A 19,192-nucleotide genomic window follows, 5' to 3' on the forward strand; every position below is an offset into this window, starting at 1 on the left:
CCATGGGGACTTTAAATGGGGTGTAAATCCTTCCAAGAGAAAACCATCTGTAGAGAAGAAACTGCCTCAAGTGAGACATCAAGATTATCGTCAATTGGGTCACACCTCTTGTTGTGGACCAATTATATTGATCCAGATTCCCGACCAGGAGTTAGTGCTGATGTGGCGCAATGGTGAGAAAGGTGTCAGCTCAGCTACAAGTCTTGTCTCATAAAACTCAACATCCCGCGAACGAGCTTTTTTATTCATTGTTTTGTCGGTCGACATCTCCCTTCCCCCAATGCCCTACTAAATCGACCGTCAATCCATCATGGCGGAATACGACATCTACCCAACCCATTTTTTGGATAACAGCCGCAGCCACAAGAACCTCCTTTTGGCATGGACTCTCCGCTTCAACGACGTGCTAGACGGTGAGAAGCTCAACGATGCTCTGTGGCAGCTCTTGGAGATTGGGGACTGGAGAAAGCTTGGCGGGAGATTGAGAATGGACAAACAAGGCAAACTGGAGATGCATGTACCCAAAGTGTTCACGAAGGAATATCCTCCCGTTTATTTTACCAGTGAGTCGTTTGACTTGGGCATTGAGGAGCATCCTCTAGCCAGGGAGCTTCCGACTCCGACCGAAAACGTTTCCTTACAACGGCCAGCGTCAGACTTTCGCTCCCTCTCGACTCGCACAGATGCTCCAAGAACGCTCACAGACCTTATCAGCAAGGATATCCCACAAATGTCTCTACACGTTGTATCATTCAACGACGCAACTCTTGTCTCAGTCTCATGGCCGCACGCTCTGATGGACGGCATGAGTTTACAGTCCCTGCTCAAATCGTGGTCCCTAGTTCTGGCTGGCAAGAATGAAGAAGTTGCCCCGTTACTTGGGGCTAAAGAAGATCTTATTTACACGGCAGCGTCTCCGCAAATCGTGCCCAAGGAGCCTTGGATTATGGGAGAGGCAATACTTACAGGCTTCGCATTTTTCCTGTTTGTCGTGCGATTCCTGTGGAACATCCTTACGCAACGAACCATAGAATGCCGAACAATTTGCTTTCCAAGAGCAATCATGGCCAGACTTCGCCAGAAGGCTTTGGAAGAGGCAGCAGAAGTGCATCGTGACAAGGAAGACCCCCCTTGGCTAAGTGAAGGTGATGTTATCTTGGCATGGGGTGCAAAGATTGTCGCCATGGCTCAGCCATCACCACGACCAATGAACGGACTGTGTCCCTTGGACTTGCGCCCACGACTTCCTGAGCTGGCCGGCGCGAATGGAGTATTTATTCAAAACGCCGTGGCCTGCGCGGGTATCCAGTTGTCCAAGGCCGAACTCAAACAGCCTCTTGGCTTTATTGCGTCCAAGTGGAGAGAGGCTCTCACCACGCAGACTACGCCATCACAAGTTCGTAGCTTCCTCTGCGAATCCCGCAAGCTCTGGGATTCTGGTAAGGATCCTAGCCTTGTCCCGGGTTTGTGGAATGGTGAGCTGTTCACCGTCACAAATTGGACAAAGGGAAACTTTGTAAATGTAGCCGACTTTTCACCAGCCGTGTCCAAAACTGGGCAGTCGGGCGAGAAGAGAAGCAATCGGCCAGGAACCATGGTTTACCACCAGTCTTTTGTCTTGGGGAATGATGCGACCATGAGAAATGTGATTGGAGTGGTGGGCAAGGACTGCTGGGATAACTATTGGATGACGGGGTATTTTTCACCGAGGACGTGGGCTGTGATGGAGAGGGAGATTGAAACCTTGAGTCGGATCTAGTTTGTTTGGACTCTGATATCTGGTGGTATTAGTCTGGCAGAAACTCGAGACAGAGAGAGCGTCAGCAGCGAGTATTGGGACATGTGATTTAGGCGTTGATTCAAGACAAGTGTAGCTTTAGATGCTGCAGCATGTTTGTGCAAGAATCTTCTCAGACAAGTGTAGATGTGAGTAGCAACCAAAGACTTAATTTAGATTTGAGCTGCTCGGAGCCCATAGAAAGCTGTCTAGTATACTAATGTTCAGTCTCCCCTTATTGTGTGCTTAGAGAAGTCCCATGCAAGACATTAGTGGAACGTTCGACGTGATGTAATTAATGATACCTACATAAATACGTAAATGTGAACCGGTATCATCGTCTGCTTATAGCTTGCTCTCCGTGATTTGCTTACGTGGCAGGCGAGTTTGCACAGACAACTCATCCCACCACGGATACCCACGGGGGGCATTCTTCCAAATGTCATCCGAGAATTTAGGATCCTGCTTCGAAAAGAAGGCTTTCTTGAAATCAAGGTGGTCGCTGTCAGCACTAGTCAGCAAAATCTTCGCACGTGAACCTTAGCACAGCTGGAAACAAACGTACTTGCCACCAAACATGTCATATAAAAGAGGACTGTCAACAAGGTGGGCTTTCTCAGCCGACCCAGGGTTCCTCCAGATTAGCTGACGATTCAAATACACGGCCATTAAGCTGACATTGCTGATAATGTCCTCTGCCAATTCAATAGCCCGTGGTAAAACGTCTTTGGGCTCAGGGCAGAGCTCTGCGAAAATGCCACTAAGGACAGGGGAGTCCGCCGGATATCTTTTACCCGTGGCAAGTAGATACGTTGCGTTGCTGTAACCTACCATGCGTGGTAGGAAGAAGGAGCTGCATGACTCCATTGTGAGGCCGATACGGGCAAATGGAAATCCAAACTCGGCGGTCCGAGGAGCAATACTAAGTTGATGTCAGACCCATTATGAGCTTGTTCCGAGCCAAGCTAAGATGCGTGATAGACTTACCGAATGGCGGCAGCCAGCGTGGATGTCATACCGATGCCCACAGATAAGCCATTATAGGCCACAATAACCGGCTTGCTGCAATTAAACATGGACAGTGCCAGGGTACCGCCAGGATCACGCATCTCACTAGGGGGTAACATGTCTTTTGCCTTGCTGGCATCCATGGTAAGATCAATGCCAGCGGAGAATGCTTTCCCAGCACCAGTGAGGATGACTGCTTTCACTCGATTGTCCACATTGACGGCACGGAACAGCTTAATCAGACTTCGAATCATGTCTCCGGTAATGGCATTGAGCTTCTGTGGACGATTGAGTGTTGCAATCAGTATTGGAGTGACGCCATGGCTATGGGCGGGATGGTTTGAGATTCGAACATGGCTGTCTGCAGGGGTGACGTAGCTTTCAGGAAGCTGGATGGGTTCAGGATTAGACATTTTGTTTTGATTTTATTTGGTCTTGGTCTTTTGATATGCTGAAATGCAAACTGCAAGCACTAAGTTGTCGGGGGCAAGATGTTTATATAGCAGTCTGCATGATGTGGGAGACGCAACGGCCAATCCCCAACAGGTCCAACGCCGAGGTGTTCACATCATCAAATGGCCTGCAGCTACAAAGTGCCGAAGCAGCGCGACATGGATGAAGAGACAAGGCACGGCAACGGATAGCTGGCTAGGTACGTCAAGTGCTGGTATGCTATTTTCTGGTAGAGAAGCGACCACAGTCTGTGAGGGAATATCTTCCCCGCGGTCGATGTACCGTAGCGTCTTAAAGTATAAGTATGTACGTCAAAGTATGTAATACTTTTCACTTGTGGAATGCCGTTGGTCTCTCAGTACCTGGTGGTGACATTCGGCAGCGATCGATAATCAGCCCGTCTGGCCGAGGCACCGCCAGAGTGGATCTTGATGTCGTCAGAATCTGGGGTTGCGTTTACGAAGCGGAGTGTAGATCCGGCGGTCGTTTGATAAGTGATTGAAGTCAACTTGGTTCTACAATAGTCGATGTTGGCCGGTCGATGCTCAAACTGGGCGAGGACTACGTTGCATCATTCTTCATACCAGAAAACGTTGAATCCGTCTGTCGGACACGCATAATTTATCACAACAATGCACATGCGTCAAGAGTAAATGAACTGCGGGCCATGAGTGAGGGGATAGCAAGTACGTGCTGCGACATTGACAGCTGGAAATAAACAAATTAAAAAAAGAGGAAAAAAGTATGGCCGGCAGTCATCTAGCCGATCATCGCCGCCCGTTAATCCGACCGTTGAACAAAGCTTTGTACGAGGTCTGTCCGACCCTGTATCACGAAAGGCGTTGTCAGCAGATTCCCCCACAAAGTGCACGGGAAACTTGTGGCTGAAGCAGGAAATGCGGAGAAATGGAGAAGTTGTCGAATTTGTTATAAAGCAGGGTACTGGGATGAAATCAAGAATTGTTGTATCATTGCTATAATACTTTTGATATAGTTCATGAAACGATACCCTGGTAGGTAACCAGCCGGCTTATGCAATGGCCATAATCTGGCTCGAGCGTAGTATATGTACCTCAGCCAACGACAGTCGAAAAAACGCTGCTTTTGAAATGGACAGGAAAAAAAAAGAAATACTCCTGAAGCCAAGTCCGCGGGTATATGTTGGCGTCTATAAATACATGTTTGTCGTTAAATTACTTCCAGCTACTCATGTTGTACACGGGCTGCAGTTCCACCACCTCTGGCCGCAGCGCATCCTCCCCATCCGTGTCACCGTCGGGCGTCGTCGGGGTATACCAACTCTCCTTGGAACGACACCGCCGATCTAACGTGTGCTCTATCCTCTCGACGAGAATGCCGTCTGTGTCCATGTCGCCGAGGTCCGGTTCCGACAATCTATAGAACGTTCTGTTTGAGGTCTGGATATGCGGTGGCTCGGCCCTCCTGGGCATTGCGAGCACATTCTGATTCGTGCTGCCAGAGCCAGTGGTGTTCTTGCCACCGGCTGAAGAGGAAGGGTCGGTGGTGGAGGGACGTTGTCGATCGCTGAGTCGAGTGATGCCCAGCTTGCCGGCGGCGGCTCGGAGAAAGGGTCGTAGAGTGGGCAGGTTGGCGGAGATGACGGCGGCGCACATTTCGATGTCGGTCCAGACGAGCAGCGGGAAGAGGGTGTAGCTGACGTCTGATTTGGAGTAGTTGAAGAGGACCCAGACGCGGTAGGAGGATGTGAAGACGGTGCTGCGAAAAGTAAGTCAGCAAAGGAGTATTGGGTGGTGATTTGGAGGGCAAACCAGAACATACAAGAAGCCCAGGCCAAAGACAAAGGTGAGGCCAATCTTTTCAGAAGTTTTCGTTTTTAGTTTCCAGATCTGGGGTATGGGGAGCACGAGAATGGCGATATCAGAGAAAATAGTTGAGCTTGCGTTGGCGACCCAAACGCCCATCTCGCTGACGCAGTGGCCCGGCAATTCAGGATGCCAGAGTTTCTGGGTGGGAACGCAGATAAAGGTAAACAGAAAGGTGCCGGCGATGGCCCAGGCGACGACAAAGCTGCCCACGGCAATGACGAATTTCTTGAAAGTTGGGAGACGGAAAACGCGGTAGTACATGAGCAGGACGCTCAGCTTCGTCCAGCACATGTGCCAGATGTAGATGACCTCGGAGACCGGGAGAAGTCGGGATATATTGGCGACGGCGACGGGACCAATTGTCTCGGCGTGGTATCCAACGCCCCAGGCGTACATGACGAGAGCGACGGCGACGACGACCCAGTTCCAAAGCTACAAAGAGGAGCCAGCCAGCCAGTCAGTCAGTCGGTTGGAAGACAGGTCTGGGATAGTTTTTGATGGACCTGGGTGTGCCATGAACCGCAAATTATTCAACATGTGTCAAGTACGTACCATGGAAAAGGCAATCATGTAGTCGTCCCACCACAGCGGCTGTTTTCTGATGCGACGGCTGAGATATCGCAAGACGATGGAGAGGCCGGCTAGGAATGACATGACGGAGGCGACGATGAGAGCCCAATCGCGCATCTTCTTGGGCGAGTAGCTGGGCACGCCAGGGATATTGGCCTTGTCCTCCTGCATTTTGGGCGGATGGATGGTGAACCAAGCTGTCAAGTCTGGTTGAAACAGCAAGTGGACGATGTTTGGCAGTTTTTCTCTACATGGTCGAACGGCCGCGAAGGGGCCAGGACCACTTGGCTGGGCAGGCAATCAGGTGAAGCAAGTGAAGAGAGGATCAAGATGAAGGCAACAGGGGACGGGACATTTAAAGTGACAGTCGACCTAGTCCCGTGTCTGTGTGGTGTGCAAAGATTGATCGTATGGCGTGTTGTGTGTGTGGATGGCAGATGTCAAGTCCTTAGTGTGCAGAGACACCATTATGAGGCGGCAGATTATCGGGCCTTTGGAACATCAAATGAGACCAGTTGATCAGACTTGTCCAGACTTGAGCTATCGCCATGGTTCCCCGCGTTTTCAGTGTCTGGTACATGTCTAGTCAATTCAATGTCAATCTGGTCTGGTCTGGTCTGGTCTCGTTTGTTCCATATCCATGTCTGCACACATTTGATGCATGCATGTACCTGGCTGGGCGGACCAAACCGGACCATTCTACACAGCCAGCACCACAAACCAGACCAGATAGATATAAATTGATGCACATCAGGGCACCAAACTTGGCCGTTGACGTCTCAAAATGCACAGGGCCTGGCTACTGTCGTTCCCGCTAATGCGCAAGTTGGTGCATGTCTTGTGCCTCTGGTCACTCTGGTCACTCTGGTCACTCTGGTGCCTCTCAAACCCGCTAAAGCCTGCTAACGTCCCGCTAAGCGGCGTTGTGGCGGCGCCGCAGTTTCGGTCAAGCCTCCTTCCCCAGACCATGCTTGACTCCAGATGTCCATGTCTTTTGCATGTGCCTATGCAGGCAGCTGCATTCGTTGTTCCAGTTGTTCCAACTCAACATGCAGGCAGAGGCAGATGGGCTGACAAGTCTTCAGTGGTGTGGCACGGACCGCGATGCCATGACTCCGTACACGTGACCCCGACTCCAGCAATGACCGTCCCCAGCCCAGGTCGGTTGGTTCAGCTGCTTGTCGTCAGCAACTGGCACATGCCCAGACATCTCGACGATGCAAGTATGAGATGTTCATGTACAGTACTATAGGTCTTAGCAACAGCGACAGGCATGCTATAACGCTTCAACCCTGCCATTAGCATCTCTGTCACTTTTTGCATCGTCCACAGCCCAAGTGGCTTCGCTTCGGGGTAACACTGAACCCAATGGTGGCAACTGCCCTCTTTAGTTCCTTCCTTAGCGGCAGGTACGCCTTGCCTGATTGGGCCAGCACCTAACCTCGCGGGGAAATAGTGCCTCTCGGCTGACAATCACGGAAACAATTTGAAAAATTGAGTCAATCAAATTTGCTCCAACCTGCAGTCATGACATCTGCAGTTTAGCCCAAGGCTGAAAGATGCGCCTGCGGAGCATTTTCGCTTGAACCTGAACCTGATCGACCCCAGGAATCCATGTATCCATGTTGGTTTTAATAACCGTCAATCTCCATTCAACCCGGCAATTGCTGCTGGTGGAGCCGCCTCAACCCGACCTGACATGGACTTGACGGAAACGTTCATGCATTTGATCCACGCACAAACATGAAATTGCATGTCGATGGTCCCTTCACCCAAGGCACGGCCCTCTTCAACTGTCAAAGTTGGGCCGTCAAGGTGATGTTCGGGTCCGACATGTAGGAGCCGACCGGATTTGATGTTGGGGGATGCTGGTTGTCGGCCGCGATGTGTTGAAGTACATGTAGCCGTTTTGAGTGTTGAGCAACCATTCATCCATATGCATCCCTCCATCATCCAGCACGGGACCCAAGGCTGGCCATCAACAAAACATCATCAGTCACCTCAGCACTCGATTTTGCGACGCAGAATAACTTGATACGAGCACAAAAACGAAAACCTGAAGCTACCCAAACATTGCCGTCTCAATTCACCGACTCTAGCACTCGCTTCACTGGTGCATTGTGTTGTTGTCTTTAATGTTGTACTTGACTTACGTACTGCCATAGACCCTGATTCACCATGCAGTTAGATACAATGAATGTCCTTCATCACAGCGCATGCTGTGAATATAATATAACATCGTTTCTCATTCCTTGTATAAATAGTTCGCAACGTGCGGCACGATGCTGTCTGTAATATTTGATGCGAAAAGTTATTTACCATTTCTCCAAAGCATTCTCCCATGTCCCCAATTACCGTCCACTGTATCAACAATCATCAAAGCCAACCTTTGCACCACTTTCCTCGACATGTTAAACATGTTTTACAGGTATGTCCAACCTGTTGTGCTCATAAACCTTGAACTAACCGATGCACCATCCAGAACACACTCCCGATGCCGCAACTGTCGCCGAGATTACATAGACATATCAGCGCACGAACTCGAATGCCATAAATATGCCACAAAAGTTGTTTCTGGTGACTTGATGCTCCTCTGCCCGAATTGCGACAACCCCTGGCCGACTCTCAAGACACTCATTGAACACCTCGGGACCTGCTTGTGTCAGGACTGTGACACTTATCTTCGAGAACCTCTCGGCTTCAAGCTTTTACGTACACGATGCTACTGCACCAAGGAGACGGGTAACTCAAAGCGGTCATGTACCTTGTGTGTGGGATTGGGAACCGTTTACGAAAAGGTGCAGTGTCGAAGTTCCGTGCACCGCAATGTTTGCAATCAGTACCCTTTGTCTTGGGAGTATGACATTGAATAGCCACACCGCCGGTTTTTTGCCTACGTCAAGGACCTAAGTTATGCAGCTACACATGCTGAGGCAGAACGTATTTCGAGGAAACATTGCGAATGTCTCGCTACAACATGGTATGTATACTCCGGTTCAACTAAGCACGGAAGGCCTAGTTGCCTGCCAAAGCTGTACACTACCTTAGGTAGGTTGGCGTCGAAATGTATTCAATCATTATCACCGTCTGTCAAAGCCGCTTGGAGAAAGATCCAGCGTTTACCCCAAGTATACTATTCATTTTGTCATAAATACAACTTCTCCCTGCACCATGGTGCCTATCAAAGCAGGTTTGGCCACGGTCAAGCAGCCGAGCCAATAAAAGTCAACCCGGACCGTATTCTACGGAACCTTCTTCAACGCCTATGTCACTTTCACATGCGTCCAAACGGCATCTGCCCCCGTGTTGCTGCCACACGGCATCGTGGACCACTGCAGCGCTATGGTCAGGTCTATTCAAGCTACCGGGCATACTAGATTACAAAGTCCCATCATGTAGGTTAGCACATGAGATTGTCCCGTTAAGCTTCTATAGTCAACAACTTAGGCCTTAGATACGACGGGCGGAGTTGTCGACACCGCCGATCGTGGTTATGGGTTGTTCACCGTCTTGGGATTCAACGCTCCAGGACTTATCGTGTCAGCGGAGGCCTGTCCCGGCCCTTTATGAACATCAAATATCAATTCAGAGTGGCGATTGGCTGTGAACTTTGATGCAGTGAGTTGTATTGATGTAAATTGTGTCGATGTTTAAAAAGCCGGGCGCCTCCAAACAAGATAATAGGATCCAAACGATTTACCAGAAGGCACACTGAGATCCGTGACCAGTAGACCCGATTCCCACGTCAACGAGGAGTACCCGAAAAACCACGATAAAAGTAGCTAGTACGTCATAGACAGGTCTGTGAGTCTTGTAGCTTTAGGTTAGTATTCGGAAATCCCATCATGCAGTTGCTGGCCATGAAACAACTACCAACTGCGTTGCGAGACTGTGCATATGACAATACGTTCACAAAGGATCAAATGCAGGAGAATAGGATCCGGCTGACGAGATGTACCCCGCCAGGTTATTCAGTTTCAATGTTGTGTTAGTCGCAACTAAATTATGTAGACCCAATCCACGTCCAGCGCAGGATCATCGTATGGAAGGGATTCTAGTCACACATGCATGTTGCGTACTGATTCACTGCTAATCTACTGTTAGGATTTGTTTGACCAACACTATTTGAATTATTCGAATTATTGTCAACTCGTTCTTTGTAGCCAGAGTTTAGCCCAGTGCTCCGAACTCTGATAGGTATAGGCCAACATTAGGTCAGAAGGGCGACTACCTACACACTTTCCAATTTTGACATACATGAGGAAGCTCATATCGTAAAAGTGAGCAGGCTCAAACCATGAACTTACAATTTACATATAGGAGAGGGTCTTCCCCAAGATTGACCAGTATGCGGCGCAGCACGTGCAAACCATTCGAGAAGCAGCTAACCCAGTGAAGCAGACAAGCTATCAGCAGGTCAACATCAGGTTGAAGATAGTTACATCCTCGGAGATCTTTCATCGTGGCCATCGCTGCGGGCCATCAAAGAGGTTCCTTCCTCTACTAATGGACTAATAGGAGGCAACAACCTAATGTAACCCACTAAAAGGTAGTGGGATTTACGAGCTGGGCGTGTATACAACTGACAAAGTTGAGTTTGAAGCAGATTCCACGCCCTCATAGCGGTAAGAATACGACAATCTTGTCGTGGATAATATACGTCCCCCAAAGACTATATAAGTTCTGGTCTTTCTCCTCTACCCTCTCATCCAGATTACTTGGTACAGCCGACTGCATTCCTTACTCATCCAATCTTCAAAAAGAAGAATTCAACATCACTGCCCGAGCACACGGAACAACCTGGTTCACAGGTGACGGATACTACCGCACAAACTGCACAGGGAAACAAATACTGGTCTTATGAGATTTCTGAGGGCAGCCACTATGCCTCTCTCAAGCACAATCAGGAAATCGGGTCTGTGTGGATTCATAACTATGGCCAATGCGGACACAATGATGTGATGGTTGCCAAGTTCTCTGATAGTGAGTGCAAGCAACTTACGGGGCTTCACCTGAGCAATCGAGGGGACTGCGTGCGCTTGGGAAATGATGGCTGGGGTTCTTATAGCGTCTCGCTCGCTTGCCGGGGCACGTACTAATGTTTTTATCAAATTGAAGTTTGAACTAGGGCTGCTTGCTCAGGGATCGGACCGTTGGGGTGTTTAGTGAGTCGTGTTAGTGTCAAAGGCTTTCATGGTGGGCAGCGGCTCAGTAGCGGCAACCAAGGATGTAGTCCCGATGGCTGTTATGTTGTAGGAAGGCAGAATGGACCAATTGTCATGATTAAAACTAAACATCACCATTATACGTGCGAATTTCAGTTGAGAAGCTTTCGTCATTTGACTGCTTGATTCTAGCTCGATGTGGCGAGATCATGACTCAACAATTCCATCGTGAATCTGATGCTTGTCGGCAAACGCTCCCCAAAGCTCAAAAACTCTACCAAAACATGGTTATAATCCCAATTCTACCACCGCCCAAGTCCCACAAGCTTCTTACACACCACATCATAAATTAACATCAATTTATACCATGGGCCATCTGAACCCTTTTCGGCACCTAGTACGAATATCGAAACTCGGCGTTCTGGAGATCCGTCTTGTCTCCGAAAGCGTGCGCGTGTATGTTTTCGCCGACGAGGGCTGCGTCTCGCGCGGCGTTTCTCCTGACTATCAAAAACCGCATGACAAGCAGAATAAGAATCAAGGCTACATAGAGCCCAATATGGATGTACAGAGTGTTGAAGTATCTCGGCGCCCATTTGGCCTGGAACAGTTGAGGGCCAATGGCATTTCCTCCAGCCCAAGCGACGACTAAATATATGTCAGCAAAGTTCATCCCTTAGCTCCCCTTCGTTTTTATTTTCCTCGATTCTTGCTTTATTTTTCATCCCTCTTTTTTAACACCTGCAAATCACTTACAGAACAAAGCATATACGATGGACCGCTTGGTATGTCCTGCGACGTTGCGTGAAAGCAGAGAGTACATGGCAGGGTTGAGTGCCTGAATACACTGCATAAAGTAGTAGCAGACGAGGAGGCCTCCACGGGTCTGATTATTGGGGGCTACCGTGATAAGGACGATGGAGCCGACCATGTTGACGATTACGTAGGAAATGATGCAGTAGATGGTTTGACCGGTCTTGGTGACCAGCCAGCCAATGAGGAGGTATAGGAAGATTGTGAATACAGCCAGAGGAATGCCCAGTAGCTGAGCTGTTGCGGCGTCGAATCCGAATGCCTGATTGATAAGCAGGGCGTTGAAGGTGTAGAGGCCGCCATTGACCATGGTCTGGACGAGAATCATGGCGACGAGAAGCCAGGCGAGGGGGTCATGGAAAACTTCTCTAAGTTGATCAGATTTCCAATGCTTGGCTTGAATACCCTGGTCATTCTCGCGGACTCTTTCGACAAATTTGATCTTTTCTTGCTCTGTAGCCCAGCGGGCTTTGGTGGGGGAGTCTGGGAGGAAGACCAAGATGATGACTATAAAAGAGTCAATTCTAAACTGGGTCATCAGATGGTTAGTTTAGGCATTTTGACTCACTGCTGGAACTTAGTGAGAGTAGCCCCACGAGAATATGAAGCCACTGCCAGCCGTGAAGGCCATGACTGCGCCCGACTCTGATGAAGGCATATCCCATAAGAGAAGAGAATCCCTGGGCAGCCCCAAATGCTGCTTGCCAAATGGTGGTGACCATGGCCTGCTCTTTCTTGCGGTACCACTGAACAGTGATGGCCAGGAGACAAGGGGCGAAAGCTGACTCGAAGAAACCGAGCAGGAAGCGAATAGCCCATACACCGGGGATGTTTTTGGTAAACGCGAGACCAAAAACGAGCTGTCAACAGGCGAAGCATTAGCTTAATTCACATCCTCATTTGCAGGCAATGCGCTCGTCACTCACCGCAGTCCACATCAGCATGGATACACCAAGCACTTTCGCCACGGGAAGTCGTCGATTCAGCTGGTTCACCACCGGCTCGCCGACAATGACACCAGCCCACAGAAAGGTGGAAGTCAGGGCATAGTCCTGGCCGACGGCGCCAACATCTTTCTGCCAGCCCATGATGGACGAAGTACCCAGTGTGCCCTTGTCCAGCGACTGAGTTATGTACGCGATACACATGACTGGAAGGAGTCTGTCCGGCGTCAACATGTAGCCGCTACGATACAGAAAGGAGTGGTTGCTTACCGCCAGTGAATCTTTTTCAACAATCGCGCGTTTTCTGTCGAGTCGAGCTGGAGCGTCGGGTCGACATACCCAGATACCATTGAGTCCTCAACATGAGCGTCCATAGCCGTCGTCTTCTCTACATCATTTTGAGAGTGACAGCGGTGCGGCTCGGCACTGGTGTGCACATCTTTGCGGTCTGACATGCTGTCGCGACGATTGCGTCTGGGGAAGTGATAAGGTTAGAATGTCAAGAAGCGGGTGCAACTTGTGACACCATTGTCAGAGCTCCATCAGCATTGGGAGCTGCAGGTGCACTGGCAATAATATATTGTAGTAATTGTCGGTACGGAGATGGAAGCCCGGACGGCGTCGGTTGAGATTGACCGGACAAAATCCCGACATTTGCTTTCCGGTTACCGGAGATCCATCCGACTTTAATTTGTGGGGACAAAACGGAAGCCATCTTTCATGGCTTCAATGTTGGAAATGGAATGGCCCACGTGTTGAATTTGACTATGCTAGAATGTATAACCACGTGCCTAGCCGGAGCAACGGGAGCGTTTTTAAAATTCAGGTTTAGAACGCAATTACTTCTAATGGGGTTCAGTGTTGGCGCCAGCAAGTTGTACAAATGAAGTCTATTAATGCTTCCTCCGCCCACTCAAGATGAGACAAACAAGCCGACTCACCCCCAAATCATCATTACTACACCGTCCGCAACAGACCGAAAAAGTGATTTTCAAACTCGCCCGTATTAATGTCCGCAGCAACACGACAGTTCGGCTCCGGCGGCATTGGCCCTTCCAAGAGATCCGTAATCATCACCCCCCTCGCCTCACCCTCACCAGTAATAACTGAAGCAAAAACATCTCTGTATTTGCAAATATCAGGCCTAGAAACAATAGCCACAGCTAAAGCATCATGAATAGGGCATGAGTCAGGCGTGGGCCGACCTGGATAGCGAGCAGCCTGGCCATCGATATAAGCACCTGCAGTCTTCCCAGCAAACGCTACGAATTCCGAAGGCGATGCTGCGAGATCTGCTGCCTGTTGCTTGCTCAAGCGGACTCGTAAGGTGCAGTCTAAACCAACCCATCGTTGAGGAATGCCAGAACGCAGGACGGCTTGGGCCGCTTCAGGGTCGGTAAAGACATTCGTTTCTCCAGGTTTCTCCCGCGAACCTGTAGAACCAAAGAAGCTCCCTCCCATGATGACGAGCTCTTTAATTTCTGTGACTATCCGTGGTTCAAGGATCAACGCCAAGGCGATATTCGTCAGAGGTCCGATGGCCACCACTGTGATTTGACCCGGGTTCGCCAAGATGTGTTGGATAATTGCCATGGGAGCATAGGCAGGAGAAGAACAAAGTGACTGAGATGAATCCTTCAGGTTGAGCACATGAGGAGCGGGAGTGCGTTTCTGATTTGGTCGTAACAGAGCAGTGGCGGCGCCGCGAACGATTGGGGTCTCTTGGATTCCAAGCTGCTTTGCGACAAGGCTGGTGAGAATGGTGGCGCTTTCAACGTCGGTATTCCCGTTGACAGTTGTGATCATATCTAGGCTTATATTTGGGTCCGCATGGGCCAAAGCAAGGGCGAAACCATCATCGATGTTGGCACCATCGCCCATGGCCAAGTCTGTGTCGAGTATGATCCGATGTACTACCATTTCGACGAAGCATGCAACCAGGTGTTTAGGAATGAAGAAGGTTGCATCGGAGATTCAAAAATTGCATCACTGTACTAAATTCACAGTAGGATATGTCAGGTTGAATGACGCAGCGGATGTTCCTGCGGCAGGAACTGGCATCGGGAATTTTGCCGACGATATGAAAGGCTTCTGTGAATTCGATACAGGCACACAGGCACTAGTTGATGTCCTGTCAAGGTATTACCCCACAATGTTGCAAAGTCAAGGTGCATTCCGAACGCTAGTCGGGAAATCTGCTCCAGAAACCGGGACAAAAATAGGGGTCTTACGAGATTGCGAGTCTGACAAGAACCACGAGAACGAGAAGCAGCCTCTCATTGGACCTTTTGAGATGACACCAAAGTTCACTGTCAATTGATTCAATTAGTAACACTTGTATTGGATGTTTTTCCCTTTTCCCTTTTCCACTCTTCAATGACGTGCGGGGTGAGGCGCAGAAAACGCACCGAGTCAGGCACGCCGTGGATGACAGACCATAGCCGTCAATAGTATTCACATCAAATAGTATCTTCTAGTCAAGTGTACTTCTGTGATGCTTCCATCAATGGGCGCAGCATACACAGTTGAGAGTAGCGTTTGTTGACCTGTTAAGTCGACATACCACATCCATTCGGTGTTGACTTTTAGTCAATCATCGGTCCAGTTTGTGTGAGTATCAAAGTATTGCTTTAGCTACTGGCCCGCTGTACCTTGAGCCTTGAAAGGCCAGCCCACAAGACATGGCGTTGCGATGGACCAAAAAAAGAGGCTTGACTTTAAAACCACCAACCAAAGTCTCGAGACTCAAGACTCCAGACTTCACAACTCCACACCAATCTGCCACCGTAATCCCGTCACGTGGAGTGACATACTTGACCGTTCCCCTTTGGCCCGGAAGGGAGTAAGATGCAGACGCGTCTGGTGACATCCCTCAATTCCATTTTGACAGATTCACTTCGTCTACTCCGTCCTTCCCCAGGATTAGACTGGTGATGGACACCATGTCCGACTCTGCAGCACCCTTCCCCCCGTCATATTCTCCTCGCGCTTGCAAACGGTGCTCCATCCATAAGAAGAAGGCAGGTCGCCCAAGAAGCTCCTCTACATTATCTGTTCTCATGTCTCGAAGTGCGACCGACTCATCCCCCGTTGTACAGGATGCGTTTTGGCATCCGTACCTTGCGAGGCATCAGTGAAGAGCGCGGATCGTCGCCTCGTGCGGTATGTACAGGAAACTCATGTGTTGATTCCTGATACGGAGACTGAGCCATCCATAGACAGGTCAAGGAACTGAGAGATGAAAACGCAGACTTGAAGAGACAAATCGCCAGTCTTCAGAGGGAGTTGGGATTGCAACACGGGACGGGTGAAAGTGAAGGATACACTCGCACCTTCGTCGGGGCTTCCGGGGGCTCATCACTGACTTCCACTTCATCATGCGTGTTGCCTCTGCCACCGCTGTTTACAACTAACCATTACCCAATTCTCTCCCGGCATTCACGTTTACAGGCCCTATCAAGCCTTGTTTTTACAAGTTTCGGACTCCAGACCTACGACCCCGCCGATGAGCTCGATGATCAGGATCAGGACCTGGACCAGGATGAGACGCCCTCGACCAGACCGACAAACCGGCTAGCTGGCCATGAAGTATTCACGACGACCAATTTCGAAGCCATACCAAGCTTGGAAGAAACCTGCGGCATCATAAGGTCACTCCTCGAATCGGCTAAACATGGTCCTAGCAATCTGGACAAGATCATTGAACAGACACAGCTTGAGGAAGATTGTCGCTTGGTGTATGGTCCCAACGGGCTCCTGGCTCCTGAGTTTGCGAAAAATCGATTTCGATGCTTCATCACAGTGTACCTGGCAATGTGCATGACCGCGGCCGTCAATGGTGAAGACATCACAGCAGATGCTCGTGCAATGGCCTGTCGCTCTGTTGGCATGAGAGAGCTGCCGTCGGTGATATCAAGGGAGGACCTGGTGAGTTGCATTGCTTCTCAAGTACATCCCCTATCGATCTTTGTAACACGCTCCATGTAGGTCTGTGTTGAGGCCTTGACGCTTCTCTGCGAACTGGCCATCCACGAGCCCAACGGCTCAAGCCTGTGGCAGTTGGTTGGCTTGACCGGACGGACCGCCGTTGCCATCAATCTTCATCGCCGCGATGATATCTACATGCCAACGACATATCCTTCTTGGCCTGCTTGCGACGAGGATCTTTCCGTAGTATCTGCGCGAAATCGACGACGTAAAGACTTATTTTGGGCGTTTTACAGCCTAGATAGGCTGACCATGTTCACGCTGAACCGCCCAGCGTCTATCAAAGACGAGGACATTGACGTTGATGTGAGCATCGCAGCATATTCTCCTGACTCGCCTTTCACTATACTCACTGTTTCCAGTTACCCCCATTGACTATGTGGCCGGAGGGTAAATATGCCACTGCTTCAAGCGAGGCACTTTGGGTTCATCACCTCCAAGCCAGGAGACTCTACGGCCAGATCCAAGGCTCGCTATATGCGGCGTCGAAGTCAGGTGAACGCGATTCAGCCTCTCAACCAGAGGAAATAGTAGCTCGATATGTTCATCAAGTGCAGCAATGGTACATGTGGAGTAGATTCAATGCCACTGTTGTGCCGTTCTCAGACGACAGCGTCAAGAGACATGTAGGTCATCCTTCTTCTCCGTCATTCGATCCGTAAGACCGTATAGCTAAACCCAGGCAGTTACTCGACGACATACAATACCACCAAATAATGATGGCTCTTCATCAGCCTTCGCCGCTCATTCCCAGAGTTTCATCCACTTTCATAGCCACGCTCAAGAGATCGGCCAGCCTTTCTGTCAACCTCTTCCACCATTCAGCCTCAAGGAAACAACTCAACGTGCACTGGGTCAACTTGTATCACTTCTTCACCTCGTGCGCTATACTCATCTACTGCTTTCGCGAACACCAGATTCGACCTGATCTTGTAGCCGTACCGGATGATGAAGTGGCAGAGGCGGTGGCTCGATGTCAACAGACACTGCACCTGTTTCGGGGAGCCAGTACATTCCTTGTTGAGCGATATGGGGCGATTCTTTCCAGGATCATTCAAGCTTTCGAGTTACAGAAGCAGCAGCAGCCAGAAAATCCCACAGAAGAAACCAGGTCGCCGTCTGATGACATTGAGCCACCCACTGGTCAATCTCAACCTGATTCGGGCCAAGGCTCGGCGTTTGATATCGACATGATAATGAATGGCCTTCTTCGGGAAGGACAGTTTCCAAATATAACATCCTCGCCGACCTTTGCTGAGCAAGGCATGTCGAGCGAGCTGGCGAGCTTTATGCTTCCCGATGCGTGGACAGCTGCGCCAAGTCACCACCCAAAGAACTCGAGCATGGAAGCACAACCACAGAGCGACATTGATGGAAACATTGGATCAGTGTAGTGACATTACCTACTGGACTTTACTGCCTCACCAGGATCTAGGCATATGAGGGGGCTGGGTGTATTGCTGGGAAGTGCATGCAGCAGGACGATCATCAAATATGTTCCTCAGAGTCCTCGCACCAGTCTGACAATATCTTGAATCCATACCTTCCCATGCACTGGCATTCCTTATTTGTTAGTCCGCCCGTTGACTCTATTCAGCGGCCAGCATCTTTCTCAAGTGATGCGATACTTTGCAAAGTATCATGTCTCCGAGTCCAGAAGCATACACGCTTAGACATGGAGGACGAACGTCGTAAAATATGGTTTCTAAGCCTAGGACTATTTTTAACTTGGACTAGCGTACCGTCCTTATGTCAATGTCATGGTCCTGACAATATTGATGAGACGCTGGTGGCAGCCCTCCAGCTTTACCTCGGCCGCGTCAACGGGCATGATTGCAACTACTCCAAGAGCAATGACTAGCAGTGGCACAATGCTGATTTCCATCAATATATTCTCCTTTTGACACCTGTCATATACCCAATACTACTGAAGTGCGCTGCTTGCATCGTCTCAAACGCCTGCAATTTCCTCGAGATGCAGCTTGATATCTTCGGCCGCAATACAGCAAAGAAAGGTTCAAGAGATTCGTCGTCCGTGTCGAATAAGTCATCGCTGCACTTCTCGGTGCATTTTTCTAACTCATACATTTTCCCGCCTCATTTGAACAAAGCCCGCAATAGCGAAAAACAGAAACAAGACGCACACTGGCGTCATGAGCGCGGCGGCGTACTGTCGCTGCATCTCGGGCGGCTCACCACTCCAGTCCCTTGCCCATTTCGGTGTATGGATAACTTCTCCCTGTACTAGATAGACGACGATGAAGATGGAGATGACGATTGCCGCGAATATAAACCGCCAAATATTAAGAAGCACTTCCCTGGTAGAGTTGGAAAGTCGTGGCATTCCGTCAGTCGGAGGAACGAATGGCCTTGCTGTCCTATTATTCTCTTTCGGGTCTTGTATTCAGTAGCTCGTGGATATCGCTCCGAAAATCGAAAAATGTCATGCTCAAGGCTCGTCCCACATGTTTTCTCTGAAATGCCAAGATGTAGATGCCTGTCACAAGCGCTCGGTTGAATTGTGCGATTTGAGATCAAAGTAGAAAACCCTTCGCACTCAAGAACAGTCCTCTTGCCTATCTTATTACTTTTTCAATGCGCTCGACAAGGCACAGCCCGGTGTCGTCA

General features: G+C 49.7%; 6 protein-coding genes across 6 annotated transcripts; 2 read left to right on the top strand and 4 right to left on the bottom strand.

The window, feature by feature from the left end:
• Window positions 1–310: 310 nt before the first annotated feature.
• On the top strand, window positions 311–1,759 carry VFPPC_02279 (transferase family domain-containing protein; the record flags this gene model as incomplete). Its single annotated transcript, XM_018281953.1, has 1 exon — window positions 311–1,759. One exon carries the CDS (start codon window positions 311–313, stop codon window positions 1,757–1,759), a length of 1,449 nt encoding a protein of 482 aa, XP_018146214.1.
• A 363-nt stretch (window positions 1,760–2,122) lies between these two features.
• VFPPC_02280 (enoyl-CoA hydratase/isomerase family protein) lies at window positions 2,123–3,198 on the bottom strand (the record flags this gene model as incomplete). The annotated part of the gene is made up of 3 exons (XM_018281954.1): window positions 2,123–2,279; window positions 2,343–2,699; window positions 2,765–3,198. 3 exons carry the CDS (start codon window positions 3,196–3,198, stop codon window positions 2,123–2,125), a joined length of 948 nt encoding a protein of 315 aa, XP_018146215.1.
• A 1,233-nt stretch (window positions 3,199–4,431) lies between these two features.
• Window positions 4,432–5,826, bottom strand: VFPPC_13240 (hypothetical protein; the record flags this gene model as incomplete). The annotated part of the gene is made up of 3 exons (XM_018291017.1): window positions 4,432–4,975; window positions 5,039–5,517; window positions 5,638–5,826. The coding sequence occupies 3 exons, from the start codon at window positions 5,824–5,826 to the stop codon at window positions 4,432–4,434; spliced, it is 1,212 nt and encodes a 403-aa protein (XP_018146216.1).
• A 5,388-nt stretch (window positions 5,827–11,214) lies between these two features.
• VFPPC_02282 (MFS transporter) lies at window positions 11,215–13,032 on the bottom strand (the record flags this gene model as incomplete). The annotated part of the gene is made up of 5 exons (XM_018281955.1): window positions 11,215–11,468; window positions 11,577–12,140; window positions 12,202–12,493; window positions 12,560–12,794; window positions 12,848–13,032. 5 exons carry the CDS (start codon window positions 13,030–13,032, stop codon window positions 11,215–11,217), a joined length of 1,530 nt encoding a protein of 509 aa, XP_018146218.1.
• Window positions 13,033–13,534: 502 nt separating this feature from the next.
• Window positions 13,535–14,497, bottom strand: VFPPC_02283 (inosine uridine-preferring nucleoside hydrolase protein; the record flags this gene model as incomplete). Its single annotated transcript, XM_018281956.1, has 1 exon — window positions 13,535–14,497. One exon carries the CDS (start codon window positions 14,495–14,497, stop codon window positions 13,535–13,537), a length of 963 nt encoding a protein of 320 aa, XP_018146219.1.
• Window positions 14,498–15,676: 1,179 nt separating this feature from the next.
• Window positions 15,677–17,958, top strand: VFPPC_02284 (transcription factor; the record flags this gene model as incomplete). The annotated part of the gene is made up of 5 exons (XM_018281957.1): window positions 15,677–15,739; window positions 15,800–16,504; window positions 16,565–16,870; window positions 16,927–17,190; window positions 17,251–17,958. The coding sequence occupies 5 exons, from the start codon at window positions 15,677–15,679 to the stop codon at window positions 17,956–17,958; spliced, it is 2,046 nt and encodes a 681-aa protein (XP_018146220.1).
• Between the last annotated feature and the right edge of the window lie 1,234 nt (window positions 17,959–19,192).

Source organism: Pochonia chlamydosporia, chromosome 2 (assembly GCF_001653235.2).
Source record: "Pochonia chlamydosporia 170 chromosome 2, whole genome shotgun sequence".
In the NCBI taxonomy this organism is placed as follows: Eukaryota; Fungi; Ascomycota; class Sordariomycetes; order Hypocreales; family Clavicipitaceae; genus Pochonia; species Pochonia chlamydosporia.